This window comes from Anopheles ziemanni, chromosome 3, assembly GCF_943734765.1.
Source record: "Anopheles ziemanni chromosome 3, idAnoZiCoDA_A2_x.2, whole genome shotgun sequence".
Classification (NCBI taxonomy): domain Eukaryota; kingdom Metazoa; phylum Arthropoda; class Insecta; order Diptera; family Culicidae; genus Anopheles; species Anopheles ziemanni.
The window spans coordinates 55,506,676-55,517,652 of NC_080706.1; the positions used below are offsets into that span (position 1 = coordinate 55,506,676).

A 10,977-nucleotide genomic window follows, 5' to 3' on the forward strand; every position below is an offset into this window, starting at 1 on the left:
TCTCGCCATGCGCAAAATGTCATCGAAAGAAGGGCAGTACGTGTAAGGTAAAAAAAAATGTAGGGGCCGAGACGTAGGAGATTGATTTCTATCGAAGAACTTGCACCCAAAAAAACACTAGAACTTATCAATAAACAATTAGAGTAAGCGACAACGATGATCGGTGAGTCATAAACAAACACAACACATCCGTTATGAAGCAAAAGAAGCAAAGGCAAAACAACCATTGGAAAACAGGTTTGAGAACAGGAAACTAAGGACGAAAAGAAAACAATCACTTGGGCGGCCGCTAAGTGGTGTACTGTCTGTGTTGGTCGAGAAAGTCGAAGAAAAGGAAGAATAAAAAAAATTAAAGAAAAACAAAATCTTATGTAAGTAAATTCTAATAATAAAACCTCTATTTCGATTTAAAAAAACATAACTTTCACAGTTTCATTCAGTGAAATTTTATTTGAACACAATTCAGAAACTCCTTCACCATCCAAAACCGTAAAACGCCGTCCTGCCCTTGTTTGACCGTTTGGCTTCTAAAATGTCTTTTTTTTTTCCTCTTCTTCTCGGTGTGTGTAAGAGTAAACGCTAAAGCTGCAAAACTAAATCTTGTCGATCGCAATTGGTCTATAACTAGTTGTAACACCTGGACCACTTTATTTTATCCTAGTGAAGAATGATCATCGCGACTCGGAACGATGGAAGCTTAAAGATATGGAAAACGTACACAAACGGGTGTTGTGTGGTTCAACCGATGCTCCCACCCCTGGCAATGTCGCGGGATTGAGGGAGAGAAGCTTGAATGAAGAAATACTTTAAACACAACCTATTGCATTTAGCAATGATGATCCAGAAATAACAAAAATGGTTTTAAACAAACAATAGAACTGAACAGAGGAAAACGCATTTGGCGCGGTCCTCTCCCCTATTCGTCTACCCGGCTTGTGTGTCGGCGCCAGTGCCAGCGGAACCGAGCGGAACGGATGAAGGAATGCGGTCCCCAGTGCGCTTACGAATAGTACGAGGGAGGAATGGTAAGGTCACTCAGTACAGCCAGCTGATCTTCGGTGAACTTTAGCTGATGCGCCTCCCAGTTGTCGTGATGGGTGCGCTTGAAATCGCCCATCGTTTTCCGGATGGTAGCCTGTGGGGAGAGGGAGAGACACAAGAAGATGTATGAATGTCGTATGTCGTAAGAGAAAGCCGGTCGGTTTTTACGGAAACTTACCGGAATCGGTTGTGGATCGTTCAGATGTGCTCCGAGATGCTCGAACACACTGGGTACGAACTCAGGCACTTCATACGGATAGGCGGAAATAAAGGCACACAGTCCCAGGACACCGGTGTGGCGAGCGATGACGGCGTTCGCTTCCGCTCTATAAATTAAAACGCATCAGACGGTTACCATAGTTTAGCGTACAGCAATGGCGCCAATAGTAACTACTCACGTTTCATTTCTTGCTACCTCGGCCGAACAACTGCTCTGCTGGCTCTGCTTGACCGCGAACCGCTTGGTGCGGATCATTTTTGTGCGACACTTGCGCTTGAACAGGTCCAGCAGCTCCTCGGACGCGGTCAGGAACGAACAGTGCACCAGCCCGCACAGGACCTCGGCCGCCTTCTCGCGCACCTCGACCACATTGTCCTCCAGCAGGCGCAGCACGATCTCCTGCACCTTCGCCTTCCACTCCGGCCGGCTGAGGATGATGGGCATGTTGTAGAAGACCTGCACCTGCAGCACATCGATTATGGCCTGGCGGGCCGACCAGAAGGACATTTTCGATATTTCGTCGATCTTGGACAGCGCCGCGTCCATACAGTCGGGCAGTGTGAGCGCTTGTGAGACGAAGGTCAGCAACCGTTTGCAGATGTCGCTCAATTCTTGGTCCTGCTCGGACCGCTCCAGTCGGCACGCGATCGGAAGCAGCTCGAAATATTCCTTTTCATTGCCATTCGAACAACGGTGGATGGTGTGCGTTATCCAGTGGGCAACTGTAATGAAAAACGAAGGTTACTGTCACAATCGGCCCTAATGATAAATTTGGAAAGAGTCAACATGAAAAAGCCTTGGGTTCGAGCGGCATATAAACACCAAACATTAGTCATTGGCTTCAAAGTAAATAAACAGGCTGAACAGGTTGGTTGCACTGGGTAAGCAAATCTTCTTCTTCTTCTTGGCGTAATGACCGCTTGGTCATGCCTGCCCTTTAAGGGCTTACGAGACTTGTTTCCCTGTTGTACGTGGATAGCCAGTCCTCTCGTACAGGGGAGGATCCGGTCTCGGTTGGGATTCGAATCTACGCGGACGAGGTCGTGAGCCCCTGCGCTCATGGGCCGATTTTCTAACCGGCGCTACCGCTCGGCTGTCGCGGACCCCCGTAAGGGGGCGTCGGGGTAAGCAAATCTAAACGGTAATTTTCATAATAACATTCAATTTTTCATCGTCATTAAGATTATTCGAAACAAAACATACATCAAAAAGAAAAACATTCTAATAATGTTTCTGACTTACAAATCAAATTCTTACCATTAAATAGCTTCGAAGTTATTATTTTGCGTTAAGGATTTTGCGATAAAAATCTTTCTACTTTTTCATCGCCTTCCTCCCAACCCCTAACCTTAAGATCTGTCCAATGAGAGGATTGGAATGCCCCATTTCAATGTAGGTAACTTTCTGAGGACATTTTGTATGAGCTGACACATATTTAGAGTAAAATGTCAGAGGTATTGTTGGGTCGTGGGCTACAGTGCTACCCAACACACACGGTACAGTCAAGTTCGGCATCACCACAGGACACAGAAAAACATGGTGGTACCACAGTAAAGTTTCGTACCGTTACACCAATAAATTGTATGAATCATTCTTTGGTTCCTAGGTAAACCATATAGCATATAGTATAAAAATAAACTGTATGAAAAAGTCTTTGGAATTTTGAACATCATTATCACATAATCTTTACATTATTATTTGTATAAACAACTACCACCATGCGAATTGTAATGCGAGAGGAACAAATCCAAGAAGCAAGCAATTCCCCTACGGAATTCAAACTTAACGCATATACTTGATATACAAACGCCACGAAGCTAAAATCTAAAAAAAAAAAAGGGTTTTTTGAATAGATTAGCTTTTAACGACTAATGATGTCTTACTCTACTTATTCTTATTAACGGCTAATGATTTGATGAATACATTTTAAACACTGGCTTCAATTGGTTATGGATTAAGTGTTGAATGGGAATTGAAGGGCTAAGCCCTTATCGAGCGTGCATAATATCATGCCAAATTATGCACCTTATCCGCGTTGTTCCTTAGAAACTGACTTTGTGATTTTTTTTTTGCCCGCAAATATGTAAATAGAGACGTTGTATGACTGTATGACACTTTACTGTGCTACCACCACTGCACGAAGCACAGTAAACTATGTGTGATACCACAGTACGGCACACCAAAAAAGTGTTACTTTACCCAACACTAGTCTGAAACCAAAACCTGCACTTTAAAACCAAAGTTACCAAGACATCGTGAATTGTTTCACTTCAATTATGCGCTAATTTCGAATCAAAACATACCGGTCTTAAAAAGTCGTACCGCCTTAACGTACTCGCTGTCTTCGCTGGTACTTTCTCCTGTCGCCTCGTCGACCTCCATCGCGGCCGTGCTGCTCGTCGCCTTTGCCGCACCGATCGGTTTCGGCACTTCCGGATCCTGCAGCAACAGAATCGCCACTTGCGGCATCACGTATTCAAACATTTCCGCCCGCTGCGGGGAAATGGCGAGCGTTTCGTAGCCCTCGAATCGCAAGTCAGCCTCGAAGATGTTGATCAGCGTATTGCCCAACCGTTCGCGTAAGCTCTGGAACGAGTGGTTCAGGTGCGGCTTCAGGTAGTCCAGCAGCCGGTGGGCCACACTCGCCATGCGCCAAACGTGCTGATTCAGCGCACCCTGCAGACAGTACAGCCGGTTGCAGTCACTGAAGCTGTTCGTCCCCTGCAGCGGTTCGTCCAGCAGGGCCTCGTGTAGCCAGTGCTGTTTCATCGGATCCATCGATTGGGCGGACGTCGCGAAGCACGTGCCCCAGTACATGTCCGTGTCGACGGTGATGTTTTGTACCGCGAGCCGTATCAACGGCACCATCCGCTCGTACATGGCGCGCGTCTGCTCGTACGGCCAGTGCTTCACGCCACGCATAATGCCCGTCATCACCTCGGCCGCACAACGGTGGCTGCTCTCCGACGATTTGTCCTCGATCAACCGCTTCAGATGGCATGACATGAACCGATCGAGCAGCCGATCCCCGAACACCTTGAACACCATCTTGATCAGCAACATACGCGAGCAGCTAAACTTATCCCGGCCCTTCTTCTCCTCCAGCGACCAGTATCGTATCAGTGCGTCCACGTTGTCCTGCTGGTCGAAAAACTCGAACACCACCCGTTCGTGCTCGTTCAGCTCGTCCACCGTACGATCGAGCTTGGGCTGCTCGGCACTTGGTGCGTACACCTTAAAGTCCTTCGTCCACCCAAAGCATCCCTCCTGACTGAACAGGTAGCGCGGCTCGTCCCATTCGGCCTGACACGTGGGCACCTTCGACCGATCGTACTGCAGCCACAGGTTGTCCTCGCGATATCCGGGAGCCAGGTTCGAACACGGATTGGGGGGAACGGTCCCATCGTCGTTCAGCTTGCCACCGACCCGAGCGGCAATTTCCATCGGATTCATCGGAACCTTCTTACGCTGGCGCTTCTGTTGACGGAAAATGTTCAGCATCTGCTGGATGGCCAGCTTACGCTCGACCAGCGAATCGTGAATCAAGTTGTACACGGCCAATCGAACCACGGCCGTCGAGTGCGCCGTATACGGATGGGTAATGTTCGCTAGCATCACCGAGGCCAGATAGTGGTACATCCAGTGGAGCTTTTCGTTCTCCACCGTCGACACAATGTCCCCGGCCAGCTTGTGGTACAGCTCGAGGTTGCGTTTGTTGGCGCGCTCCCGAGTCGCCCGTCCCGCCACCAGATCCAGCTCGTCAACGCGCGTTCGCAGGGCAAGTGCCCGCTCGACCACCTTCTCGCCGATCTCCACCTCCAGCAGGTAGGTCGGTGTTTCGCTGTGAATCACGTTCCGCAACGCGTCGAGCAGCTTTACAACAGACGGCTTTTCCGAGCACTTCGAGCGCAGGAGGGCGGGCCAAATGCGCGAAAGAAATTGCCAGTCGTTCATCATGATCAACCGTGGGCGACGCTTCAGGTAGAGCAGACACAGGATGCCCTTGAAACGCTCGTGGTTCGTGTTGGCGTCGAGCTCGAGACACTCTACGATGCGATCCGTCAGCAGGTGGTAGGCGTACGGGAACGTGGACAGCATGCCCAGCAGCTTCGACTGCGCCGTAATGCGAATGCACGCGTAGTCGGAGATGGATAGATCGAGCAGCTTGTGCATGACCGCCAGATGCGTCGCGCTGAACAGTGGCTGGCTCACCTCGTCTCGGCAGTCCTGCTGAATCATGACGCGCGTAGCGACTACCGCCCGCACGTCACGCTTGCACCGCGTCAGCTGGTACGTCTGGAAGCGTTTGGTAAAGTTGAAGTTCTTTAGCTGCAGCTCAAAGTTCCCGTTCGAGTGCTTCCGCAGAACGACCGTCTCGTACAGCTGTACGATCGACTTGAGCGTTTGCGTGTCGTCCTGCGAGTCTTGCATCAGCTTATCCTGCAGCCGGCCGATCGTCCCGATGATTGCCTTGCGCACGTTGCTGCCATCCGGCATATGAATCTCCAATCCCTCGAAGCCCAGCGTCACGCTTAGCTGCAGCTCTTTAAGATCAAGGCACGTTTCAAACAGTGGAATCGGTTCCTCGTCCGTCCAGCTGGGCAAGAAGTTAGGACAGCGGATAAGTGCCAGCGTCAGCATCACGCTACGGTTCAACTCTTCGCGGCCGAGCGTGATCGCACCCGTAGTGTGCTTTTCTAGTTCCTCCAACAATCCGGGTAAATAGCGATGTATGATGCGTTCACACACCAGCCGCGCTTCCTCACCGGGGACACACCACCAAATCTTACCGTCCGGGGCCATCTTTTCACCCCAGCACCGCACCGGTACCACCTCCGACAGGGGCTTACGGAACACGTCCGGGCTGTTGTGCACATCGGTCGTTTGCAACGTGGACAGAGTTTTCAGCAAATTGCTCACAATCTGCGCCACGTAGCGAGAGACCCGCTTGCACTTGAACCGTACCAGCTTGTCGAGCGTTGGGAGGAGGCCGTCCACGTACTCCCGCAACACCACCGGGTTGCCGCGCACCAGATTCATCAGCAGCACCAGATAGTACAGCAGCTCATCGTTGTGCTTTTCCAGCTCCTCCACGTTCTCGTGCTCGTCCATGTACGCCTCGATCTGGCGCAGCACGTGCGGCATCAGGACGCGCAGCACCTCCTTGCCGTGCAGGCGGGCGAAAACACGCACCAGACTACCGGCCAGCGAGCCGGCCACCTTCGGCTCGAGCAATCGTGTCTGCACAAACTCCAGCAGCTTTCGCCAGGCGGCGGCCACGATCTGTTCCGAGCACTGGCCCATGATGCCATGCGTGCAGCCCTGCACCAGATCCTCCGACAGCGCTTCCACCTTCGAGCTAACCGTATCCGCGTCCGACTGCTCCATGCGCACGCTGCTCAGCGAGCTGCTCTCAATCAGCAGGAACAGCCGGTCGAAGTACTGCAGCACAAAGTTCTCGAAATCGGCCGTCTGCTCGCACAGCATCCGCTCGTCGTCGGTCAGGTTCGTGTGATACTGGCCGGCCCGCGAGCAATCGATGATCGGTATGAGAAGCGCGATCGAAGTGAGGAAGTAGAACGTGCTGACCGTCTTCGTGAAATCGTTCCGATCGATGCCGGGCAGGGTGGCGAAAAAGATCGGTATGACGTGCGATCGGCCCTCGGTGTAGCCCATATGGCCGGAAACGAGGGCGCGCGATACTCCGATCAAGCCGTGGATCGACGTGGTCAACTTGTTCGGTTCCGTCAGCGAATCCAGGTTCGTGCAAACGCGCTCAATGATCGTCGGAATGATCAGGGCCGGACGTAGATCGGCCAGATACTGGAATATCTTGCCCACCTCTTGCGGGCTCAAGCGCGAATACATGGCCTGCAGTGCAACCGGTTTCATGCACTCCACGAACGCCGTTATACACTCTTCCGTTAGCTTGTGCGTGGCCGGGATGGGTCGTATATGGTGCCCCTTACGGTACCGTTCCATGACAAGTCGCTCGACGAAGAACCGTGGCAGTAGCATTAGGATTTCGCCCAACATCATCACCCACTTGCCCGTGTTGGCCGGATGCAGATACGATTCGATCGTCGACATGAACGTGTTCAGATACTTCTGCGTACTGCTCTGCGGCCCAAGGGCCGACACGATCCACGTGGCAATCGCCTGCGGCTGCAGACCATTCGTGCGGTTTCCCTTGATGTTCTTGTAGCTGACCGGGAAGTCGATTGCGCGCGTAATGCGCGCAAACATCACCGGAATGTACGGTTCCCAGTCGATGTGACCGATGTTCTTGAAGCCAACCATCGCGAACGTCGTCATCAGATCGGCCGCCCACGGTGGATTGTGGTACGCGTTCCACATTGACATCAGCTTATCGAACCACAGCTCGTAGCCCCGCTCGCAGTTGAGAAACATGGTCAGTATGGTGACCGCCTCGCAGCCACTCCCATTGTCGAGCGGCTGAATCAGCGGCATCAGATTGTCCAGAATTTCCTGTGTCGACGATGGCGGAAAGTACCTGCGGTTCATCGAAATCGGTTATCAAATAGACTCACAAAGCGCGACGCCCATCTATTGGCGGAGAGTGTAAACTTACGGTGTACAGACATCGAGCGCACATTGTATATTAGCTTCCATTGTACTGTGGAGAAGAAATAGAATTGAAAATCATCGTTAATCATCGACGAACAAACACGAATCGATCGAAAAAAATAGGAAAACACCATTCTCGCAAAGTACCAACGACCACATAACAAGCGAACACCAAACCTCATTCCACAACACCGACTATATTGATGAAAATGGCAAACCGGTATTTCCCTCATGCCGTTCGTCGTCTTTTTATTAGGTCCATCGATCACAGCATGTGTTAAGTGCGGTAATGATTATTAGGTGGAATGTCATTGAGAGGCAGTTTCTCTTAGAACTAGAGAAACAACACTGTGATGCATAATGCGATTCCTACACGTTTGGTCCTGATCGTTGCAGATTTTGATAGGTATCATTCGGAAGACATATTTAAATATGTAACGATAATAACGATGCGAACTAAAGGCAATTGGTGCTAACATGTAAATAGTTGCTAGGAAAGACCTCCAATATTTTTCGTCGCATACTGATGATTGAACTAATTGAGTGCATACACTGGGGAGTGTTTAGTTCAAGATTGTTTTTGGAATGTTCATAACCTTCATAAATAGATGAGGTTTATGAACTATAAAACAAAAAGTTTAATATTTTCCTCTTGATACATTAATTTGGATTAGTATACGTAGTTCTGTCATAAAGGTTCATCCGTCGCTTTTAATAAAAATAACAGCATATTCCATGTAATAGTTTTTAAAAACAAAAAACAATTTGAAAACAATAATATTTCGAGGGGCCGATTTGACTTTAGTTTCAGCTTCGATTTAAACTGAAAAATGTCCGAGTTATACACTCAATTGTTTGCGCCGCTGAAGAATGTAAGTGTTCTGTTACTGAAAGTCATCTATAAAGTGGATTCTAATATACGCCCATAACCCTGAAATTAACACATCCAATCACCAACCAGAGAGGAAAAAGACGCCAAAAACAAAACTAACAGCATGAATGATGGAATGGCTTGAGATTTCAGCAAAACGACCAGCTAAGCTAAACTGGTATTGCCACCATTGCTCTAATGGAAGGAAAAGAGTAAAGCTCAAGCTCAAGAGTAACAGCGTACACACACACCAAAGACCACCCTGACCACCACAAGGGATTGGCATGAAGGCAACCGTAAAAGAGGAAAAGATGATAGACAAGTCGTCGTTTCCCATCCACCGGCTAACCAATGAACAGAATCGGAAGGGAGCGAGGGAGGGAGGGAGAGAGGATGGGGACGGTAGCCAGACACGGTACCGAGAACGTGAAACAAAAAAGGATGGGGGGGGAGGAGATGGGTGTGAAAACAAAATAAACGCATTTACGCATCCTCCGGTCGAGCATCCATTTCTCCGAGACCGACGAACTGAGCAACGGAAGACACATCATAGCCCATCCTCTTGGCGGCCTCGAGCAACAGCGCCAGCGGTGAATCTTTCCGTTCATGAGGATTAGCGTTCTCCCTGCAGGTACGCAAGCGGAAGAACGATTATTCAAACCAGAACGTTTTTTTTTTTTGTGTAATTGGACAAGGACTGTTTGAATGTACAATATACTCTTGGATCGAAGTAGCCTTTTTCCTGCGTAGTTTGCTTTGCTAGAGGCATACTTACGGCGTGCCGCTGAACAGCTCCCCTTTCTTGTTCTGCTGAGACACCACCAGGTGTATTAGGTCATACAGTGGTCGCCACTCGATCTGCAAATCATCGGTGCTGAGCCATTCGCGCTTTCTAGAAGAGAATGCAATGCCAACTTTATTACCATTCGGGGGCAGACTTTATCGTATGACCTATATTACCTCAACAGATAGTAAATTGCCTCACTAATTCGATTGAGAGCATCCGAGTCAAGTTTGGGAATGACGAGCATCTCGAGCATCAGCTTGACAAACTTAACATGGTCCTCTTTGGAAAATTTCATCCCATACAGTTTGATGTACCTGTAATAAAGACAATTTATTACCGATGTAATTGATCAAACAATATGATCGTTCAAATACTAAACTTACGTCACCAGATTTCGAATGCTAAGCATCGCTCCCGGACCGATTTCGCGCATCGCGACCGCCTTCCCCAGATTGTTCTTGATGTTTTCCAGCAGGATTTGCGATTCATCGTCCAGCCGCTCCGAGTACGGGAAGAACTTGTTGCAAAACAGTTCCTTCTGGGGCTTGAAACCCAGCTTCTCGAACCGCTCATTACGCTTCGGGCGGTTCTGTTCCACGCTGTCGCTACTCTCGTCATCCACCGTCGCGGATGTGGTCGATACACACTCGGTGAATGTATTGAGCAACGAGCCCGACTCTGTGGATAATGATGTCTGCGCCATCGCGTTGACCGATGGTGTCTAGCAAGCTACGGCAGACGTGTGCGCAATCCAAAGTTTCTTACTTCCTTGCGTATTCACTTGAGACGGTTGTTATATTTACTTTATGTCCTTAAAACTTCGTTGTGCAATTAACGTTTTATAGAACTCGTTGTTGGCTTCTACAAAACTGTGTGAAACGTGGAACTATTTCATTTTCTCAGTGTACAACAGAATCGAATCATTTTAGGATTTTTCGGTCGCAATTGCCCGTTTGAAACGCCCTGCCTGAAGGCTATTTGTCTTCGGTTCTGGAAACGAACTATTGCGCTTTAGCAAATGAATATTTTAAGCTTTCCAAAATTTACAGACACTGGCATAGTGCGCCAGGTTCAACTTCACACGATACACTAACTCATGCGTCCGACTGCCCGTTTGTCTTAACGTACGTCCGCAACACCTTTAGCACGGACAATTATGCATCACGCACGATGACTGGCTAGTTGTAGGGATCTTTTCGCTGGAGCATTAATCACAGCGCACATTCGCAAACACGAATTCCAAGTTCTGCGCTCGGTTCACTCATTTATTGGAAAGTCATTACGTCCGACATTTTTCTACAGCAGCAGTGCAAACAGATTTGTGGCATGTTTCAACAGTCAAACATGACAGCGACCAGTGCACCCATTGCACTAGGTGTGTATGGGAGTACCGTAAAAAACTTGGGAAATTTTTTAATAATGATCATTATATGATCCTAGCAGAAGCTACTCAAACATTTTGTAAATCTT

General features: G+C 49.0%; 1 protein-coding gene across 1 annotated transcript; it reads right to left on the reverse strand.

Moving 5' to 3' along the window:
* Positions 1 to 407: 407 nt before the first annotated feature.
* Positions 408 to 10,764, reverse strand: LOC131288941 (proteasome activator complex subunit 4B-like). Its single transcript, XM_058318123.1, has 9 exons — positions 9,891 to 10,764; positions 9,681 to 9,821; positions 9,496 to 9,612; positions 9,208 to 9,345; positions 7,854 to 7,898; positions 3,565 to 7,775; positions 1,440 to 1,983; positions 1,220 to 1,367; positions 408 to 1,135 (listed from the first exon to the last, which is right to left on the reverse strand). Exons 1-9 carry the CDS (start codon positions 10,208 to 10,210, stop codon positions 1,001 to 1,003), a joined length of 5,799 nt encoding a protein of 1,932 aa, XP_058174106.1. The 5' UTR covers positions 10,211 to 10,764; the 3' UTR covers positions 408 to 1,000.
* Between the last annotated feature and the right edge of the window lie 213 nt (positions 10,765 to 10,977).